The sequence below is a fragment of the Trachypithecus francoisi genome, unplaced genomic scaffold, assembly GCF_009764315.1.
Source record: "Trachypithecus francoisi isolate TF-2019V2 unplaced genomic scaffold, Tfra_2.0 Lachesis_group9, whole genome shotgun sequence".
NCBI lineage: Eukaryota > Metazoa > Chordata > Mammalia > Primates > Cercopithecidae > Trachypithecus > Trachypithecus francoisi.
The window spans coordinates 56,890,958-56,913,089 of record NW_022681474.1 but is presented as its reverse complement, the minus strand read 5'-3'; the positions used below and the strand labels follow the sequence as shown (position 1 = coordinate 56,913,089).

Genomic DNA, 22,132 nt, shown 5'->3' with positions numbered 1-22,132 from the left:
GGAGCGGACTCCACCTGAGGACAGCTGAGGACTTAGCTGTCTCCAGTTTGCTATGCTCAGCAGATACACAGACTGTGTGGTGGGCCCCAGCCTTCCCTGTACACACCAGTGGCTGTGCCAGAGCTCTCCTAGGCTGACAGATGTTCACCTGTCTCTCCACAGCTGATGCTGGGCAGGCAGGGTGGGTGCTGCTGGGTCCTGTGTGCCTTATGTGGAGGCTTCAGGAATGCCTCTGGGTCTTTGATCAATCCTAATGGGTAGCAGGCACGGCTAGGGAATCTGTGTGGTCTAAATCAGGGGTCCCCAGCTCCCAGGCTGCAGACCAGTAGGGGTCCATGGCCTGTTAGGAACTGGACTGCACAGCAGGACATGAGCTGTAGATGGGGGAGCACTACTGCCTGAGCCCCGCCTGTCAGATCAGCAACAGCATTTGATTCTCCTAGGACTGAGAACCCTATTGTTAACTGCGCATGCCAGGGATCTAGACTGTGTGCTGCTTATGAGAATCTAACTCATGCCTGATCCTCTGAGGTGGAACAGTTTCATCCAGAAACCACATTCACCCCACTCTGCAGTGTCCGTGGAAAAATTGTCTTCCAAGAAACCAATCCCTGGTACCAAAAAGGTTGAGGACTGCTCGTCTAAATGGTCTTTCTTTGGAGCTTGCAAGTTGACCCTGGTGATGATTATTTGAGTGTAAATAGCAGAAATCCTCATTTTAGCTCCAAGACAATTTACTTGGAACACACAGAACCCAAGGCAGGGAGTGCGGCCAGACCTCACCAGGGACCAATGCCCTCAGAGGTTCTCCAGGCCCTCCATGGGCAGCCACAGGTTGCTTCCCTCTAGGGCTTCCTGGTCTTGCATCCCCACTTCTCTGAATCTGTTTCAAGCAGTGGAGGCTCCTTCCGCTTCTGTCTCCCGGTGGCCCACACTCCAGAGTGCCCAGTCCTCAGCTGCAGGCACAGAGAAAGGGAGCAAAGCCTGATGCTGTTGAATCACAGCCGTGTACTCCTGTGACAGAAAATCAGATTGGCCTGCAATATGCATCTGGTGTCCACTTCATGCAATCAGCCATGCTGAGGGGACCCCATCACTGTGGGGGTCCAGCTTTCTCAGCTGTGTTTGTGCCTCCCACAAGTGATGGGAATGAGGAGGCTGAAACCCAGTGCCCTGTGCCCCCCGTGCCAGACTCCCTGTGTGAGCTACACCTCCGGCTTCTAGAATAAGTCCCCTTTCCAATTCACAGGAGGATACCACCTGGCTCTCCATGCCAGCCCTCATGGGCTCAGTAGACCACCCCTCCAAAGAATCCACTTTTCTCAGGTCTCACCTTCACAAGCACTTTTTAAGCGACTCCTCACTGATGCCTAAATTAGGGGTCTTTTCTGTTTTATGCTTCCCTGATGCCTGAATATACCACAATCTATGAAAATACCCACTTCTCACATGGCAGTCGTCAGACTGCAGGCTTCGTGGAATTAGAGCGAGTGTGTCTTGCTCCCCACACTCCTGCGGTGCAGGAGTGGCATCGCAGCTGTTGTTGGCCAAGTAAATGAGGGGACAGTGCAAGCATGCCAGGACTCAGGCTTTCTTTCTGATGCCAGGTCATTTTGAAGGGTTGGCCCGTTGTTGATTCTCAGTGCTAGGATAGCAGTGTGGTGTGTTGGAGACACAGGGGATACGACCCAGTGACTTCTCCCCATCCTTTATCTGAGGGGCAGGCTCAGCTTCCAGGTCACTTCCTGCTCCCTTGGTCTCTGAGCTTTGTTAAGGGGCTCAGCAGAGGCAGATGTGGGTCTTATTCTAGCTTTGTGGACTCCAGGAAACAGGAGGTGAAGAGAGGGAACAAAATGGGGAACTTTTGGGGTGAGGGGTGGGCTTTGTCCTGTCCCTCAAAAGCTAGCTGCTTCCACACATTCTCCCAGTCTAATCCTCCTGACCCTTGCCAATAATAAGCTTCGGTGTTGCAGGTGGGAGACTGGAACTCACAGAGATCAAGGGATGTATCTCAAATCACAGAGGGAGCAGAGAGTGAATGGGACGCAAGCCCCAGTCTACTGATCTTCCGTGAAGCCTGCACAGGTCCCCTGACACCATGCGGCCCTTCCCAGCCTGCTCTAACCCTTCTCCCTTTCCCAGTCCATCTGCAACTTAGCACCCACATGATGACCATCCCATTAAGTCGCGGGAAGGTTTGGCATGGGATGATGAGATCACATCTGGACCAATGGGGAAGAGGGCTTGGAGGACCAGACAATCTGACGCAGACATTCGGAACTTTCGTGGTGACCTCTCCTTTCCAACAAGGTTGACTGTGGATGACAGAGAATGTGCTAGAGAGTGTTACGGGCTGAACTCTGTGAGGACCAGAGTCCGTCTGTCGGGCTCATCTCCTATGCCCCGTGTCCAGGACAGTGCTGGCTAGTCATTGCTAGATGACAGAATAGTGTCTGGCTTCCAGCAGGGTCCCTGTGCAGAGCAGGAAACACACAGAGCATTGGTCCTCAGCAATTATCATCAGGGCCAGACCTCTGTTGCATTCTCCCAGGACTGAGAAGGGCAGTGTGGGTTTCCCTCCTCATAGCTGTCAGTAAATACCTGAGACGCTTGCACAAAACCATCCCTTGAGGAGTAGAGGAGATGCTGACCTTTCAGAACAATTCTAGCAAAACCAAAGACACTCAGAGAAAAGGGAGCACCTTTCCCTGCTAAGGATCAGCTGTCCAGAAGAGGCAAGTATGCCTCCAGAGTTCTCAGCTGTGATTAGCATGATTACAATGCCCTGTTTTCCATGAACCACTGTAGCCAGGATTACACAACCCTCAGTTTTGGGTTTGAGGGAAAAAAACCATGTCCAGAAAATTCCAAGTAGTAACACTAATTTCAAACTGTTGGTGGCTACATATGAGTACAGATCTTTATTAGGAAAATTATAAGTGCATATACATTTTTTCATTGGTATGACTTCAAAGTAGAAATTGTTGTTTCTCAAAGAGTTGTTTCTTATTTATTTACTTTTTAAAGCACACTGCATATAGGAATTGGCCTTCTCCTGGACCATTTTCACATTATCTGGGAGATGCAATTGAAACAATACAATATACAGTATTCGTCACATTTAACACTGAATCCTTCACTGCTCAGAGACTGAGAGTTCAGCGAGGTTGCAAAATAACAAATTTTCTACATGGTTTTGTCAGTGGTCTGCTTAGGGGATTTGGAAGTTTTTAGGGAGTATTTCCCAGGAATGAGGCTCCTTCAGAATGGGTCAGGGAAGCTCTGTAGAGGGATCAGAGCACTCAAATTCTCATCCAGCTGGAAAAGGGTGTAGCACCTGGGAAAGGTGATCAACTCCCAGTCAGGGAGCCCATGGTGATAACACCAGTCAGAAGATCACACCATGGAAGGGTCCAATGAGATCCAATGGAAAGACTTAGAACATCTAAGGTTGTGGGTGGTGGGGGAGGAGGGGAACTTTCTGCTATTCAGCCCCTCTGCTCCAAGCTGAACCTTTTGTCTCAGGAAGTAATCTCTAATAACAAGCAGAGTGCCCTCTGGAGCCTCCTCGCTGGTGTCTCAGTGCCTGGACAGAGGGGGACACACAGCAGCACAAACACGTTGCAAAGACTCAATCCCAACACACAGCCAGTCCACAAGCCTCTGGCCCCTTCCTCTGGGTCCTGATGCAGAGCTGGCAGTGAGGGCCTCCAAAGAGGTTACTGGGAGCCCAAGGGAATGTCAGGTAGAGTCAACACCAGGTCCCAGGACAGATGAGGGATCCCTAGTCAACAGCTCCCTGACACACTTGACTAGCAGTTTGAAAGCAAAAAGAGATTTGGATTACAAGAGCCTTTTCCCTTGCAAAGGAAGACTGTATTTAAATGCATATTGCTTTAGCTGGGCAGTCTCCACCAAGGAGCTGATTGTTAGCAGAGGAATTGTTATGCAAATAATCTTCCTGGCAGTTTCTACTCTTATCTATTTTCTCCCATGGAGGAGAAATAGAAGTGATTCCTTTCCTGACTGTAGTCAAGATTTAGGGTCATGTTTGTTTCCTCAACCAAGAATTCAATGGTCTAGGTTCATGGATTGGGGGCAGGTAAGTCCAAGTTCTACGTGACAGATTTTAAAATATCTTGGATTACCTGGATAATGGCTGCCCCACTGAAAACTCAATTATACTGCTATACTGAGAGGTTAATTTCAAAAGGTTTTGAAAGAGTTCTGTGTCTTTATAACTAATAAAGATCCCTCAGGCTCTAGCTTTTCAATGTAACATAGCAGGATTGAGGATTTTAATTTTTGTTTAAGGGACAATTTTGGTTGATGGATTTGCCTTCTGTCATGAAGATCCAATTTGAAATACTTATGAAAATACTTAACACATGTTACTAATAACTCTACAGATTATTAAATTCAAAAACATTTACAAATCAAGATTACGCCACTATAATTTACTTCCTACTTCCTACATGTTACACACAGTGTCCTTGCTTTGACTTTCGTGTTTTCCACTTTCTTCATTAATTTTTTTTAAAACTGGGGTCTTTAATCAAAGGGGAAAAGTATTCGTAAGACTGAATTAAAAACAAAACAAAAACCCGCAAGTGCTTGCCTTTGTCAAAAGGGAACATTTTAAGTGGCTTAGTACAGCTCTATTGACTGTCCTCAGTGGAAGGGGAACACTCCAAATGTCAGGCAGGTTGACTTACTCTTTGCACAGAACATCGCTCTCTTAGAGAAATGTCCTGTGGGAAGGGCCCGAAGCACAGGTGACACGCAGAGCAGAGAGGGCCCAGGGAGGAAGGCAGGAGATGATGGCAGTGCCAAATGGTGAAGAAGATGAGGTTAGATGTGAATTGGGAAGAAATCTTCATGTCCAGGATTGATTATTTTATGGGCTGGGTTTTAAAAACCAAAAACAAGTTGTGAATGCTTGTTTTCTGCAAGCACTGCTGGGCTTGGCCCTAGTTTGAAGGTACTGACAGGTGAGGGAGCACTGATGGGGCAGCAAGCCTCTGGGGTCAACCCTGGTGCACACCAAATTCCCTTGGGCTTTGCCCATGGACCCACCATGGTTTTGTGATCAGTGGGGGAACCAAGGTAGTTCACCCCAAAGGAACACGGCTCTGATCAGGACTGCACTCTAAGGGGAATCTCCTCGCTCAGCGGCTCCACAGGGGGAACAGTGCATGCATCAAGACATTGGTCACAGAGGAGGATGCTGGCTTTGAACAAAAACACAAGATTGGACAATGGACAATATTTCAAACAAGACACAGATGTGCACAGTTTTCAGGTAACACGAGACATTTTCATTTCCTGCTTGGTGCACAGTTTATATGAAAGCTTTGGTCCTGAGAGTCCTTTTGCGGGGCCATGGAGACAGTCGTGGACACACATGATGATGGATGAGACACAGAATGATGAGCAGAACGTGGAGGATGTGGAGGTACTCGGGATGAGGGCTGGGTCTCACTCTGCCCTGACCTCACACTGCTGCCTCAGCTCAGGGTAGCCCTGCTGCCCTCTCAGAACAGGCAGACTTGGCTCCCATGTGGATGGAGAAGTGGGTGAGCCTCCCGTGTGGCCCTCCACCATCCCATCCCAGAGAGAAGCCTTCACTAGGCTTTGCCCAGGTTGACTGGTCCTGGTACCCACAGGCATCCCTCCTGGTGGTTCTCCACCCTAGGGCTGACCATGGGGGTGAGGTCCCTTCAGCCCAGTCTCCCCATCTGCACAGCTCAGAGAATACAAAACCCAGGAGCCCTGAGTCAGAGGAGCGGCTCCATGGAAAGACACTCTAATAAGGCAAGTACAATAATGGTCTTAGTCTAAGCTCCTATGTGTCACCAGTGACACTGAATAATCAAACTAAATGAAAAATAAATGTCATGTATTTTGCTACATAATCAAATGGTGAAAATACAGCAAAGTGTGCAAAACAAAGCCCTTGGCGATGCCTGGGACCCTGCCCTGGCAGGGGAGGCTGTGGCAGGCCCTTCCCTAACACTGGTTTCAGAGCTGGGCTCCTACTGTAAGGGTTCCTCAGGCGTCTGACCCTCTCACATCTTGAACCTCCTGTTGACAAGAACAGAGGGAAACACCATTAAGGCAGGTTCCCCCCACACCCAGCTGGCTCCTGCAGGGCGACTGCCTGCGTGGAGGCCCTGGGGCCACTCCCTACTTCCAAGTTGCCACCTTGGCCATGCATCTCCCTTCAGAGGCCCTGGGACAGCAGAGGGGAGGGGAGTGCGAGACGCAGCCAGGCTGAAGCGGAAGGACCCATGGACAGCAGAAAGCAGAGAACAGACACGTGGCAGACGCATGAAGGCACAGAGAGGCCCATCAGAGTGGTCATACAACGGGGACAGGGCACACTGCTTACCCGGCACTGGCGTGGGACTGAGGCTCAGGATGCTGCTGCCCTGCATCCTGGCCTCGACTCTCCCAAGAGACACTTTCATGGCTTCCAGTAACCCCTCGCCCTCGGAGCCTCTCAGCCAGGGGCCATGCCACTGCAGGTGGCCCCAGGTGGGGCTGCTGGAGGTGGCTCAGGGGTGGGTGCACAGGCGGCCAGGACCTCCCAGGAGGAATGCATGCTGGACAGAGTAGTGACCATGGTGCACCTCTCATTTGACTCTGACTGGTGTGAGCACTTCCTAGTTTCAACCCACCAGGAATCCTGGTCAGGCTCTTTGCTCTTCCACGGCGACCCTGTCTTCAGCAGTGGGTGTACCACCTGCTCCCAGGAGCTTCATAGGCCACTTGTAAGCCACAGTGAGCCCCCAGGGCATGTGCAGTCACATCAAGACAGGACGGACCTTGCATGCGTTCTCAAGGTGGGACCCACTCTCAGTCCCTGCAGACCCTGCTCCCCAGGAGGGGGATGGGAGGGAGGCAGCATTGCTTGTCACTGCAGCAAGCAGTCTGTATCCTCAGGCAGCCTTAGCTGGGCCCTCTGTCCCTAGGGAGCCAACAGCTTTTCATGCTGACCAGGACAGACTGGCCACCCCTCCCCAGGCACAGAGCCCTGCCGCATGTGGAGTCCAAAGAACACAGCCAAGTAGGGGGGCACAGGTTGGCCCTCTTGGGGCGCTTTTGTCAGAGTCCCATGGACCAGAGCAGCTACTGGCTTCCACGGGAAAGATGGCAGCCCCAGGCAGCCCACCCAACAGCCCTGTGCCTTAAGACGTGGGGAAGGCAGAAGACTAGGGCATCGCTGAATCCAGGGCTCAGGCCTGTTACCCCCAGTGCTGGCAAGAGGAACGTAGGCCTGGAGAGTTGTCCAGATAAAAGGGATAGTGGCTGGAAACAAAGGCCTTTGGCTGAAGCATCCTAGGATGCCTCCACAAGGAGGAGAAGGCATGGCTGTGATCACAGGGAGCTCATTAAAGCTCAAGGGGACACGGTGCTCCGGGTCGGGGTGTGTCTGACATGCAGGGGTCTTGGTGGGTTTTCTCCTGAATTCCATGTGCTCCATCCTCCAACCACTTCCTCTTTTTGCATTTATTAAAATTATGACCCGGGTTCGGGGTGCAGGGTGGGCAGGTGTTTATGTGAGGTGGAGAAGGGCTGAGAAATTCAGTGCATCCTTTTTCAGAGCACTACTGAAATGGGGGCCTTGCTCTTCCATCCTCCCAGGCCAGATTAGAGAAACTTGCCAAAAAATATCACATATACATCTACATGGGCAGGGACGGAGGGTGCAGGAAAGTTCTAGAGCTTAAGTGGTATTTGCTTTAGGCAGATAAGGTATTTCCCATGAATGAAGACTGAGGCAGCTGCGCTGTGCAGCCGGAGCACACGCCATCACACAGGAGGCGGGAGGGGACAGGCTGGGATCCCCAGGGATTCAGGACCCTTGCAAAGTTCCATAGCACATCCTCCACGTGGGGGACCTGTTTAAAGACTCTAAAGAGAATTGCCCAAAAAGGAGCTCCCTGAGAAGTGTTTCCACATCTGCTCTCTGAGAATGCAGCATTCCCTCCGGCTCACCCCACACAGTTTGCAGAAACCCACCTGGGCTTGGGGATAAAGCCACTCCCACAACCCAGGAAGGAGGGGCTGAAGAAGCCCCTTCCCAGGTGGCAGAGTGGTGGAGGGAAAGGCAATGGGTATTTGGAAAAAGCTAGGGCCTAGCCCTGAGAGTCAGTCAGTTTTCACCTTTCCTGAGGGCCACAGAGGGGTGGCACACCCGCTTCCTGGCAAGGCTACCTCTACTGGGCTAGCAGGCTGCCCTGCACACTGGCCAGGTGGCCACAACCTGGTCTCCACAGGAATGCAGACTGCAAGTGTGTGGAGCTGGTGAGCTCCCCAGTGAGCGTGGGCCTTCTAAGAGAGGAAGTGGAGGGTGGGCTGAGGGGCTCAGCAAACCTGGGCATTCCTGGAGCTCCCAGGCTATTCTGGACAGAGTCCTGAGCACACAGGCTCCGCATCACAGACCCCTGCCCCAGTCTCTGCACAACTACTTTCTTCATAACTTAGCAGACCAATAAGGGCCTTTGAAAGCACATAAATACAGAAGCCGGTGTGGCTGGCAGGGCAGCAAAGCACTGCTCCCCCACGGAAGTCTGAGACCCTGCCCGGTCTGCATGGGGGTCTGTCCTGGAGGAGGATCGAGCAAATTTACAAAGCGCCGAGAGTAAGTGCACTGTGGTCCATCTCGAGGTGGCAGAGAACTAGTTTTTCCTTTTCTGGGCAGCCTTTCTCTTCTTCTGTCGCTTCTTTTTTCCTATCTTTTCTTTTTTCCCCACTTTTTCTTCTCTGCGCCCCCTTAGATAAAATTAGTAGAACCATTAATAATGTGCAAATAAACAAAAGTTCGTCTCAGTCTGCATACGATTTAACACTGGCCCATGTACCAGTTAAACTGTGCTTTCAGTCTCAGACCTGGAGGCCCCTGGTCAAAGCACTGTTTATCAGTGATTTACTAAAATAAATTGGACATTTCCTTCCATTCAAACAAATGTTCCATGGGCTCCTAGAACACCTTTGTGAATGGGTTACAGTGACTGCCCATCTACCAACCTGAATCTGGTTCCCACTGGGGACAAGGAATCCACATCTCAGGGTACACCCAGGGCCAGGCTGGCCATTGCGGTCCTTGTCACCTTGCCCTGCCCTGCTCTCATGGGACTTTTTCTCCTCAATGCAGGGCTGAACTCTTAGCTTTCTCTAAGGAATGCCTGCATTTGGACATTTGGAGGCTGCGGGCCCCAGGTTCAGACTGCCATTTGGAAGAGGAGAAAAAAGGCAGTGGTCCCACCTTCCCCTTTCTAGACGCCTGTGAACACTCCTGGGAATGAATGCAATTGTTCTGGAGAGCAAGGGAGAGAGCTGGTTAGCAGATTTTTATTAGAGCAACTGGCTCGTGACTGTCACATTAAAATGATTCAAGCTGAATGGTATTTAATGATTTATGGGGTGAGGCCACCTGTCCCTGTGAAAGCTTGATATTAACCATGGCCTGGAGTCATGGGATTTTTACATGGGAAAATGTGAAAGGTTGATATTACTAGGGTTGAGTCTCTGGGGATTACATGGGGATGTTAGGAGAACCGAGGAGGAGGAGGGAGGGAAGAGGAATTAGTGAGTCAAATATTATTCTTCAGAAAACCAGCACTACTATTTCAATTGGGTTTAAAAAAAAAAAAAAAAAAGATCCAAAAACTTGAGCTGCAGATCTAATCTGCTCGTGAGAAAAAGCCCATACACTGTCACACATGGGCTGTGAGAAGGGGTCTCCGGCACCTGACCGCAGGCAGGCTTAACTGTATAAACCAGAAACTTCTATGAGCTCCATCACTAACAACTAATGAATTTTATTTCAGGTAAATAAATTCCCACATACAGTAGGAGGTTTATACCATGAAACAATTAGCATTTTATTGCTAGTGCATATAATGTCACATTTGATACAATTTTAGTACAAGTGAAAAAATACACTGTGGCTAACATTGAAAAGCTGCAATCACATTTATATATCATATATATTTCTTTACAAATTGCCAGTAGTTTCAGATAATAGAGAAGTATAAACTACTGACATTCATATGGCTCCACTTCAAATATATGAATTGTTCGACTATAAATATATTCTGAAATACATTTGTTTTCTAAAGAAACGTAAAAAAAAATGTGCACAAAAATATATATAAAAAATGCCTTGTAAAAAGTTACAAATAACACCAGGACCATCTGTGGATCGCATTTATGCATGGAAATGTCATCTTGCCAACAGTTCTGATTGGAACCTGAAACCCTGCTGTGGCTTCAGGAGGGGGCAGTGGCAAGATGCTGGTTTATTCATTGATTTTTTTCACTTCTGATTTCAGAAACCTCAGAGTTTGTAGTGCCTCCATGGCATACATAGGCTTCAGAGGCAATCACAAAACCAAATCGCTCAGAGCGAGCTCTCAGATTTAAAATTGCATTTGATTCTGTAAAGACTTGTCTTTTGTGGGTAAGCAGGGGGACCATCACACATCCCCAGGACAGGGCCAGCTCCATTCGGGAGGAGGCCAAAGACAGATCTCACAGAGGGCCCGAGCTGGGGGGCAGGCCCTGGGAGGAGAGGGATGCAGGGCACGAGGCCCAGCGATCACCCTCTTCCCGGCTGGTGCGGCGCTGATCAGGCTACAGAAATGAGAAGCAGAAGCGGGATTAAGCATGCTCTCGGAGTCGGGGAGAGGGTGGGAATAGCTGGGAGAGGGGTCTCTGAGCACAGTCCCAGTGACAGTGGCTTCTACATGGAGCCCACAGAGCCAATCATTGAGGTTGAAAGAGGAGGTGAAGGCAGTGGCAGTACCCAGCCCCGGTTGGTATCTGAGCGCCATAGAGGCCTTCCTCCTGGGAGGGGCGCTGCTGCAGGAGCCTCAGCGTCTCGAGGAAGGATACTTTTTGTAACTCCCTGTTGAGCCACCACCTGACTGTGCCCAGACTCCCCAGGGGAGCAGAGGAGATGCTCCAAACAAGCCAAATTCAGATCTTGAAGTAATCGTTGGTTTAAAAAATGAGAATGAGAATGATGATGACTGTGATGATCATGAAGGAACTAACTGCTTGGAAATGCTATTGATAATACAATTTCTTTCTTAGAAAACCCCAGTAATAAAAGCTCCAACGTGCACGGGTACAGGGCATGGATGAATACAAGCTGCAATATCATACCGTATGCTATAAATGCGGTGTCTAAATGCTGGCAAACCTCAGGCCCGATCCCAGATCAATGTGCCCACCCCACACACACACCCGGTCCTCATGATTAAGGCCCCCTCCCCCACATCTTTGCCCTTTCATCTCTCACAAAGTTTCAGTTTTCCTCAAGTGGGTCTAGCGGAAAGTCCTTTTTGGCTGTTGTGCTTACTTGTTTAAAGCTTTCTCCAGGTACTCCTGAATCCACTTTAGCTTCGGGTCAATGCACACTTGTCTGTTGTTGTTCTTCAGCCGAGCTCTGTGAAAACAGAATGGCAACAGTGTGCAGCTGCACAGGAGGAAGGCGCTGCTGCAACGTGTGCATCCGCTCCCCCAACACCCATCTAGGGCCCTTGCTGGCACCCCGTGCTCCACTTGGGCATGCTCAGGCTCCAGAGGTGCTCCCGGTGTGCTGGGGAAAGCTCGGCACTGGCAGTACAGGAAGTTCCATTGCAGAGACACAGAAATGGGAACAGAAGTCTTTCCGTGGCGGTGCAGGGGGAATTCATGTAAGGGAGCATTTGAGCTGCCTTTGAAGGGTAAGTAGGAGCTTGGAGAGTAAATAAAGGAGAAGGGAAAATCAGAAGCAAATACACCAGGGGGGTTATCAAAGCACGCAGAGGACACTGAGGAAGGGGAGGACAGGATGCTCTAGGCGCCTGTGGAGGGGAGAATGGAGAGCAACAGATGAGAGGTTTATTTGGATGGGTCATCTTGATAGACATAGGGCCGACTTAAGGATGGGCGTGAGGAAGCCTGGAGGCAGGAGGCCTCCAGAAGTCACCGCAGTCTGACCGGGAGGGTGACCAGCCAGGGAGGAGAGGGGCAGTGCAGGTGGCTTACCAGAAAATAGTTTCTAGAAAGATTTTACAAGTTCACTGAATGTTTCTTGGTCTCATTTGTTTTTAAGTTCACACTCTCAAGAGCTTCCCTACAGGCAAATTCCTGGGGAAGGCCTGATTCATCTCTCTGGATCTCTTGCCAGAAAGCCCTAGGTGCCAGGGAATGTCACACAGCCCAAGTACTTAAGGGTCTTGAGGACAGTGGCTCAGGGGCACCCAGGGAGTCTTCAAGCAGCCTGTCCATTAGGTGAAGAGGGTTACAGAGGTGGGTGTGGCTCGGAGCAACCCACTTTGGGGTGCAAATCTAGGCCCTGCCATTGTTAATTTAGTGTCTGTTCAGACCTGAGAATTGTATTTGGCATCTTCAACTTCAAGCAGGTCCATGCTAGCTAAATTCAGTATCTTTAAAATACTCTTCACAAGAGATAAAGTATCATGTTGTAGACAAAGTACTGAAAAAACATTCATATTCTAGGGCCCTAAAATATACTGTAAATAACAAACACATTCAAGGCAGTAAAGGGTTAACTCAAAACTAAAAACAGTTTTCTAAAATCAAAACTAAAAACTGTTGGTGTTGGGTGGAAAAGTCTTTGGGAATTTGTAGCTTTGGTTCCAACTGCTGTCTCCCCACTCCAGTTTTTGCACTAGGACTTCTGAGCAATCAAATCCTCTCCAAGAGACTCCCTGAGCCCTTGCTTCCCCGTGTTCAGACACAGGACTTCTTGAGCATGAGAGGGCCAAGCTATAGGCTTTCAAGCACATGGCTTTCTTCGTGCACTTCTTGCGGTTTTCTGTACCCAGCTGAGATTCTCTTGTCTTGTGGAGGTGTGATTTTGGTCTTTGTTTCCCAAATGAATAAAATCAAATGTTAGCGGCTGCCATCCACACCAAAACCTCATATGTTGTACTTGAGAAAATACAGGTAAGTGAGCTGAAAATGTTGAAGTTTCACCCAATGGTTAAAGAGGACTTAAACTGAATTTAGGTCTTGTGAGTTAACGTAGGGCACCGGATCCCCGAAACTGGCAGGCAATTTATCACTGTTATTAACTAAGGGCTGGCTAATTTAGTAGGCTTCAGCCAAAACCCTGGCGAAGCCCATAGTTTCTCCAGCATCTAGCTGTGCTGTGCTGAAGAAAGGAGGTTTGGAAAGAAGAGAGAACTACTACCAGCACAGCAGGGTGTGCAGGCCAAGAGCAGCTTTTAAAATTCATGCCTGGTGGCATACTAAAGGTCCTCATGGTAAAAATAGCTGCCACTAATTATGCCAAGTTCAAGGTTGGACACTTGGCTTATGTCACTTCTACACCTTTAACAAGACTTGGGTTAGATGTTACTATGTTCGTTAGATGCAACTTTGTTCGTTATATGATGTTCAAGACTTACACAATCTGAAGGGCACAGTTCGGAGTGTTGAGAATTTTGAGATGCTTGACGTTGGCTCTGGCAACATGGCTTTCGAAGAATCGGCATGGGCATCTGTAGCTCAGACTGACGGGCTTCCCTAGAAGAGGTAAGGAGAACAAGGCACTTGAGTACCCTGCCAGATTTTGGTAATGTGTGTCTGGGTCTGCAGCAGTTGGTGCAGCCATTAAGGATCAAGAGACGGCATCACCCGGGTGAGTTCCAGGTTACTGGTGCATTTTGGGAAAGACCATCTCCTCAGGCAGCACGGTGAGTTCTGGCTGAGCTCAGACTCAGCTTCTACAGGGCAAGGAGACTAACAGGCCTGGGGAGAGCTGGACCCTAGATGAGGGGGGGGATTAAATTAGAAGCCACCTGCTCAGTGTCTCAAGGTAAAGGTAGTAATTATAGGAGATAACGGTTTCAGTCCAAGGTACTGAGATTCCCAGTTACTCTTTGTAAAATAAATTCCTCAAGGGACAACTAAGAAAGATCTCTTTACTCAGGGAAAAGGAAGGGGGACAAGAGGCTCCAGGCTCTCTGGCCTCTCTCCTCTGGCCCAGGCCTCTAGTCAGCAAGCACAGTAGCGCTCAGGAATGCTGCCCTCCCCAACCCCACAGCTCCCTCCTCACATTCACCTAAAGCTCTGGAAGGCACAAAAGAATCCTGGCTGGCTTCCTACCTGTGAGTCCCCTGAGAGCAGGCCAAGGGCCCACCTTCTGCCCAGCACTTCCCCCAAGGCTTGGAGATTAGTGGAGCTGGAGTCAAATGTGGTTTTCATTGCCTAGGCAGGGATTCTGTGGCCTCAGGAATTGTATTAAGATCTTTACAAAATCACCAATTTACAAAATGCCATAATTGACACTCATTAGTGTGAATTAGCAAGGGGCTCCTGCAGAACCCACTGCTCAACCTTTAAATATAGAATTGCAAGCCCTGGAGGGCTGGGATTTGTGTGTGCTTTTTGTTTTTTTGTTTTTTTCCTTGCAGATTGTATCCAAGCCCCGCTTAATACCCCAAATTATTTGAACTTGTGGATCCTTTCATCAGAGATTAAATGTATGTCCAAGAATATTTAGTCCAGAGATTTTTTTTTTCTTTTTCTTTTTTTTTTAAGCTTGCCTGTTTATAAAGTTCTGAGAAGCCTCTGTCTGAAGTTCTACACCTTTGGGAGAGAATGCTGGGGAAGCAGGAAGAAATCTTGAGTAAGGGGCTCATTTTATTTTATTTTTTTCTACAGGCTGCCATCAATTGAGGGATGATGTGGACTAGGAACAGCAGTGTGTATTTAGCCACCAAGTTGCAGGAAAAGGGGACCACTTGTCCCCCCACTTCCTTGTCCCCTGGACCAAATGCAACTCCCTGAAACCCAGGAGAAAGCCAAACATCAGGTTGCTGGTGACTCATGGCACTGGAGAGACCCAAAGCAGCCTTCACATTTGTACCTGATCTAACTCCAGAAAGGCACCTCTGGGGCTCGCTTCCAGCAGCTGCACTGGGACCCTGCAGGGGAAGTCTGCACTGCACTGTATGTAACCAGATCACCTGGGAAAGCCACCACCAGGGCCCCGGCCTGCAGCCTGGGTAACTGAGGAGCTAAACGCTCCTCTCTGAGTGTTGTGCCTCCAGGTTTCCCTGGATTTCTTTTGGGCCCTTCCAAGCTGAGGCAGGGGGTGGGTTGGGGGTGGACAGGAGAATAGGAGCCCAGTAGTGAGGCACAAGCCCCCCCACCCCGCCCCCAAGCAACAGTGAGCTTGAAGGTATGCAGCCAAGGGCAAATGCCGCAGCCGCCCCCGCTGGGGTGGGTGGGGCTGTGACTCTCCAGCGCCCAAAGAAGAGAAGCTCCTCTGGCTCCCCTAACCAAGCAGCGGTGATCAGGCCAGAAATCAGAACCTATTCAGAGCTCAACACACAGGCGCACTCTCCTCTCCCCCTACACCCCTCGGGATTATCCGTTTCCTTCAAAAGCAATTCTTGTTTCTACTCCCAGGACCTAAGGCCCGCCTGTCAAGCAGCGAATTTCAACAGGTCTTTTTAAAGTGACAGAGCCCCCAGGTGTGCTTACCAAAAGAAAAGGGTTTCGTGTGCACCTCATGTGCTCTTTCCTCCAGCTTTTTGTCAGTAAGACTAACTTTCCCAACCGTTCTGGATGTAAATCCGTGTACTGGCAAGAATCCTGACTGGCTCTGATGGTACCCGGGATTTGGGACCCGGTGAGCCTGGCTCCAGGAGTTTTCAGAAAGCCTTCCAGTCTAATGCAGAGACAGGAGCCCAGCTGGCCCCTCCAAGCAGGCTTGGGAAGGGGGCCCACCCTGAGTTTAACCCCGGGAAGCCCAGGAGCCCAGCTGCCTGACGGAAGTCAGCCAGTGGGGGAGGGGCAGGACCCCTGGCCGAGCTCTCTCTGTATTGCAGCTTAAGGACTAACTGTGGGGCCAGAGGGAACACAGGCACTGCGAGGTGAGGGAAAAAAAAAAAACAAGCATTCTGGCGATGTGTACAAGGAGAAGCAGACCTGCCTGGAGCCTGGCCCCTGCCCTGGTTACTTGGCTGCCAGTGGGGCAACTCTGAAGGCCATGTCACCCTTCCCAGGCTAAGAGGAGTCTGGGACAGACCCCACGTCTTTGTGCTTCCCCCAGGTCAGCTGCACCCATAACTCAAGGACCGGGGTGCCTCATTCCAAGCCTCTCTCCAGCCCTCTAGGGGAGGGGGCAGCACCGTTTCCCAGAGCGGTGCACTGTGACACCTCCACCCTCATCCCACCACTCAGTCAATAACCGCCCAGACCAGAGTCCTTATAGGAACAGAAGAATATCCAGCAATAAAATCTAGAAACATGCCCCATGACTTGTGGGGTCAGTGTGGAGACACTGCCTCAGGGACTTTTCAACAACGACAAACATTCCCAATTGCCTTCAGTCTGTGTCCTGAACACTTCTCAGGCAGTCCGCCACGACCCCGGGCGGCCCAACCTCTCCTGCCCGGCTCAGCTGCGCTGGCCCTGCTCACATCAGCGCGCAGTCCACGGCCAGCGAGGACGCCGGGGCCGCGTCTGCACGAACCCAATCGAGGGCTTGAGGCGCGCTGGGCCCGCACAGCCCACGGCTGCAAGAGCACTCAGGGTGTCCTTCAACTCTTTGCAGGAAATTTCGCAGCCAAGGAAGCGCAGCGGCCTGAGCCACAGGGTTTCGTCTCGTGTGTTCAGAGGCAATAGTTTATTTTGGTTTGCAGCGGTGTCCTATGACAGGGCAGCGAGTTTCTCTTCAGCGAAAGAAAAGAAAAAAGCCCTCTCCCAGTGAAACGGTACACCACGGTTCCCAGTGGCTTAGGGCCTTGGAGATTGAACTTTGCTGCAGCTCTCATTCAGGGGCAAAGCGCTTGGCCGGCTGGTGACAAAAGCGCCTATCTGCAGGTGTGTTTGGGGAGCTGGGGAGGCGGCGTGGGAGGCCCAGAGGGTCCCTAGGCCTCTCTCAGGTGAACCCGAGAAGAGGCAGGGAGGTAGAGGCTGGACGCGCGCCCAGATCCGCGTCGCTGCGGACCGCGGAGCTGTGCAGAAGCGCGGCCTGGCGGGTGGCACAAGCCCGACAGCTGCGCCGCGCAGCCCGCCCGCGCCTGGCCCAGAGCCCCGCGAGGGTGTGGGGAGAGGATAGGCTTCGCAGGGAGCCGAGGCTGCGCGGCTGCATCAGACCTCACAGCCTCGAGTCGCGGCATGAGGCGAACTTTGCAAAGCGCACTCTCACCATGCACCTCCCGACCTCCAGCACTGTGCTCAGCGGGACCTCGGAGCCCATTCGCCGCTGGAAACCGAGCTCCGCGCGGGAATGCAATGGCTGGGGGTGTGGGCGGGCAGGGGTCTGGGATCCGCGACTCCCCACCTCCGCGCCTTCCCGCGCCAGCCCCGAACGCTCCCTCGGGGCATTCCTGCCCAGTTGTCCCGCCTGACCTCGCTCTGCAGCCAGCCTGAGGTCGGGCGGTCGCTCTCTGCAGGTCACAAAGCCTCGGCGCAAAAGTAGCTTTGGACCCGACACCGCCGGAGCTCCCAGCGAAGCGAGCTGCCTCCACCCCCACTGTGCCGGGCGGCTCAAACTGCGGACGCAAGCAGAGGAGTTGTGGCTCTGCGCCGGGCGGGAGCCGGAGCTCAGACCCTCGCCAGGGCCTCCCCGCCAAGGGCACTCACCGTCGCTGAGGCAGAGCGTGGTCAGCACGAGGGCCAGCACGACCACGACCTTGGCGTTCATGGCGCTGGCTGGCGGGCGGACTAGCGCGGGTCGCGGGCCGGACGCAGAGCTGGCACTTCGGCTAACAGAGAGTGAAAGTGCGGCGGTGGGAGGCGCGCGCCGGGCGCTTTACATGCGAGAGCCAGGCGGGGCGGGGCGGGGCGCACGGCGAGGGGCGGGCCCGGAGCCGAGTGCTGGCCGTGGCCGGGGTCTCTGAGGCGCAACTCCCTCGGCGGCGCCCCCCACCCCTCCCCCTCGCCCCTCCTCCGCGCCCGCTGCGCTCGGTGGCCGCAGTGCGCTCCGGCCTGTGACCTCAGGCTCCAATGGGCCACGCACCGCAGGCCCAGTCTGCAGTGAGGTCCGCAGCCTGGGTGACGCCGGCTGGAGGGCCGCTTGTTGTCCCTGTGACAGGGCCCCGCTGGAGAGACTGAGGACCTTAGGCTGAAAGTGGGGCGCGCGTGGAAAGCTGCAGGATGGGGCCTTTCGATGGCAGGAATTGAATGAGAACCAATGAAAAGCAAACGAGTTGCTCCCGGGGCTGAGGGGCTGCTGGCGACGGCGGTCCAAGGCAGCCGAGGGGGTCCTGCTTTCTGTGCGTGGGGGACTCAAGCTTGCCACCTGCCAGGCTAGCGGTGCAGCCGCCATGAGAGCTCGGTCCGCGGGAATGAGACCGGTCTTTGCAGTCAGCGTGGCTCTGACTCCAAGCCCATGGCGTCACCAGCCGAGCCTCAGTTTCCTCACTTGTACAAAGCAGAAGGCCCTGGCGGCCGTCAGTAAACGCGAATATAGCCTTTGTAGCTCCGATCTCTCAACTGTGAAATGAGCTAATCACAGGCTCACCCCGCGGAGTGGGACTGGGGAGATTCAATGAGACCCACCCCACGCCGCGAAGTCCTCTGCATCATGTCTGACAGGCAGACGGTACTCAATAAATGGAAGCTTTAAGTCCTTTAAACCTAAGTGTTTCCTGCTTTACCCAAGAAAAGCTCCACGCCACCCAAAGAGCTGAGACAAGAACTCCCCCACCTGGACCTCCACCTCCTAGGACAATACTACTGGCGTCTGCCATTTGGGTCCAGAAAACTCTTCCCACCGAGCCGTCCCTCGGCGTTGCTTAGCTCTCCGGATACCACCGGGACACCTCAGATGGCCCCAGCCCGGCGGCGAAGGGAGGGTGCGGGCCGGCACCCGGGAGCCGCGGGGGTGAGGATAGCGCCCCTTTGGGCCTCGCTTTGTGACCTCGGGCTGCCCCGGCCACCTCTCTGTGTCCTTCCCCGCACAGCGTCCAGCGGAGTGGAGTCAGTCGCCGCGTGCATCCAGGGGCCTGCCCTGGTGACACATCCGTGTCCCTGGGGAGTCCTGGCCGTTGGGGAGTGGGCTGGCCCGCCAGGCCTGCGGTCAGCGGCTCCATTAGGCGGGGGCGGTCAAACAGGAGGCCGCGAGGGCTCCGGAACTCCGCTGGTGGGAATGGGTGTTTTCTGCGTGTTTTTTTTTTTTTTCCAAAACCACTTTGGCCGTTAGATGGCTATGTGCCGGCACTCCATCCATCCATCCATCCATTCACCCACTCTGGGCACTGGGCTTGAAGCCGGGAACCCCACTGACTTGGCCCTTGCCCTTAAAGAACTGAAGGCAGTGAGGTCCAGTGAAGAAGGCAGCTGTCCAGTGAAGAAAGCAGGTCTTTGCTGGGCTGGACGGGTGAGCTTGGCCGAGTACTAGCCGCAGCGCTGGGGCTCTGGCGTCCCCTGGTGGCAGCGCCTCCCTCCCGGCTCCGAGAGCTCTGGCGCGCTCCATTCCTGCGCAGCTGGTGAAACCAGGGAGGGCAAAGGGGTCCGGGGGAAATCTACACCCGGGCAGAGGGGCACCCTGCAGCTGGGAGACCCGACCCCGCGGGAGCCGGGAGGCCTCGCTTGCCCTTAAATCTAGCCAAAGCAAAAGCCACCGCCTCTCGTTGCGTCGTCTTCTTTTTTTCTTTGCCACAAAATCAGGTGGGCAGCTGGACCTAGGATCTGTTCCAGAAGCCTGAAAGGCCCGCGTGGGCTGAGTCGAGAGCGTACCAGTGCTTCAGGCCTGGCCGCCGCCCCTCCTGCAGGCGCCCTGCGGCCCCAGAGCAGAAGCTAGTGTGGCACCCATCGGGGCCATCCCTTCCGCTAGTCGTTCGTTGAATACTTACTGAGCGGCACCCATTGAGGCCATCCTTTCCTCTAGTGGTTCGTTAAATACTTACTGAGCACCCACTATGTGCTAGACCTAGGCTACATGTTTGAAGTACTTTAGAAAAGGCACTAAACCTTTAGAAGCACATGGCACTAAGCATAAGTACGCACAAAATACTTAGAAGGTCATTATATGCTAGGGGAAGATGCAGCACAGGAAAGTGGGGTGGGAGTTAGGATTTTAAATAGGATGGCCAAGGATCCATATTTTAGGTACAAGCCTAACAATTTTACAATTTGGCGATTGAAATTTAAAACCCTGTACACTCTGGAGGCCTCTGCACCGCCTGCACAGGCAGGCGGCCATCAGACCAGGCCATTTTAACATGGCTCCAGCTCACTCGGCCACAGGGGCACCTCTCAAATTGGGGTCAGCGAAGCTCCCCACCCTTTTCTCTGTGTCCTGTGCTTATGCTTATGCTCAAAATGTTCCACCTTTCCTTCTCTGCCTGGGGACTCTTATTTCCCATAGAGCCCTACAGCAACCCACCTTCTCCCTGAGGTCTTCAGACTGTGCCGCTCTGCCAGGTAATGCAGGGCACTGTGGCTCCTCAGGGATGCCTTGTTAAGCACAGTTCAAGGTGGGAGGCGGGAGTCTGGCTGCTGAGTTAAAGGCAGGACATCTCCTGGGCTGGCATGTGTGGTATGTCTCTAGACCCTTGGGCAGCATCTGCCCACGCCCCTCTGCCTGGCCTGGGCCGTTCACTCCTCCAGGGCCCAATCACTGGGAATGCAAGAGGGTCCCCAGTAGGGATTGAAGGTTTACACTAAATCCGTGTTGTACAGTGTGTAATTGACAAGGTGACTTCAGGTAGTACTCTGAAATTTGTAAAATATAGATTTATGTATTTATTTTTTAAAGTAATAAGAAAAAATTAACAGTAAAGGCAGATATTTCAGACATTGCTCAGTTTTTTTTAACATATATGGTTCAAGTTTTAAAAAGTAAGTCATTTGAAACTAACATAGCAAGTACTAGTCTAGGTGGCTGGAGATATAGCAAAAATTTTGACAGCAATACAGATAGATCTGAAATTTGAAAACCTTTTCTAAATGAAGAATAGTTTTTGTATTGTTTGATACCCTCCCACCCCAATCCCCCTTTTGAAACAAATATTTGGCCCCAAAGTGCTGAAACACAAAATCATACAAGGGAAGCACAATGTCTTCCTCACTCACCTGCCAGGTGAGGCTGGAGAACGCTGGTCCAGGAGCGCTCAGGTTGTAGGAAGACTGTGAGGCCCTATGGGATCCCTGGACACCCTCGGCCCTGCCACCCCTCCAGGAGTGCTGCTCTCCCAGCTCCCATGCAGTCCTGGAGGGACCCACAGGAGAAGGTTGCAGGTGCTCACCCCTCCCAGCCACCCACATCTGCCCTCACCCCTTTGACATCTGGCCCTGGAGTTCAAGAGCAGGTGGCCTATTCCAGGAACCAGGAAGCCTGGTGCAGAAGACAAATCCTCACTGCCTTGCTGATGTCATCTGTGCAGCAGGTACACTAGCTGGCATGGTGGATTTAGTCAGTGTGAAACCACGTGGCCCAGAGAAGGCCCTTAGGAAGATACTGAACAGTGTACTTACATAGGACTTTAGTTTGCTTTCTTTGAATTTGTTACATTTGGTACTTTCAAAGACCAAGCTTACAGAATAAGTCCCAGTGTCTTAGCTTTGAAGACATGGAGTCCAAGTCTCCATGGGCTCTGAGCCCAAGGCTCAGAGTTGAGGGCCTTGGCCAACATGACAGAGCCAGGCAGGAGCAAGGGTGCATCTCTCTGGGGACAACATCTCTGGATCCTGGAAAATCAGCCAGGCCCTGGAAGCACACTTGGGGACATAAGTCACTCCCATGGCAGTCGTCCAGGGAGCCTTTTGGAATCCCATACCCAGGGCCAGGACTTGGCATTTGACCAGCTGGCCATATTTTTCCCATCTACATCCTCACTGGCCTCAAGAGCCAGTTGCAAACAGCCCCAGGTTGCCGTAGAGGGAAGGACCCCTGGGAGACAGAGCTGGTCCCCACTGGCTCAGGGCACATGTGTAGGCAAGCAAGGCACACGGTCAGGGTATGTGCATGTACAGCAGGCCAGGACTTCTGTCTGAGCAGGTCCTGCCCAAAGACTCCCTTGCTTGACAGTGCTGAGGCAGGGGGATCTGAGAATGTAAGAATGAGAAACTCAGTTTCTCCTTACTCTCATAACACAAAATACTTCTGTTACTTCAGATGTGTGTGGTGGAGTGGGGTTTCCCCACATAC

At 52.2% G+C, this 22,132-nt stretch overlaps 1 protein-coding gene across 4 annotated transcripts; it reads right to left on the bottom strand.

Moving 5' to 3' along the window:
* Window positions 1-937: 937 nt before the first annotated feature.
* On the bottom strand, window positions 938-17,792 carry CXCL12 (C-X-C motif chemokine ligand 12). Of its 4 annotated transcripts, none has more exons than XM_033208679.1 (4): window positions 17,623-17,792; window positions 13,431-13,548; window positions 11,372-11,458; window positions 938-956 (listed from the first exon to the last, which is right to left on the bottom strand). In XM_033208679.1, exons 1-4 carry the CDS (start codon window positions 17,681-17,683, stop codon window positions 953-955), a joined length of 270 nt encoding a protein of 89 aa, XP_033064570.1. In that variant the 5' UTR covers window positions 17,684-17,792; the 3' UTR covers window positions 938-952. The 4 variants fall into 4 exon arrangements, with proteins under 4 accessions (XP_033064570.1, XP_033064569.1, XP_033064568.1 ...); XM_033208678.1 differs by lacking the exon at window positions 938-956 and adding an exon at window positions 2,903-6,084; XM_033208677.1 differs by lacking the exon at window positions 938-956 and adding an exon at window positions 6,091-8,778.
* Window positions 17,793-22,132: the final 4,340 nt, after the last annotated feature.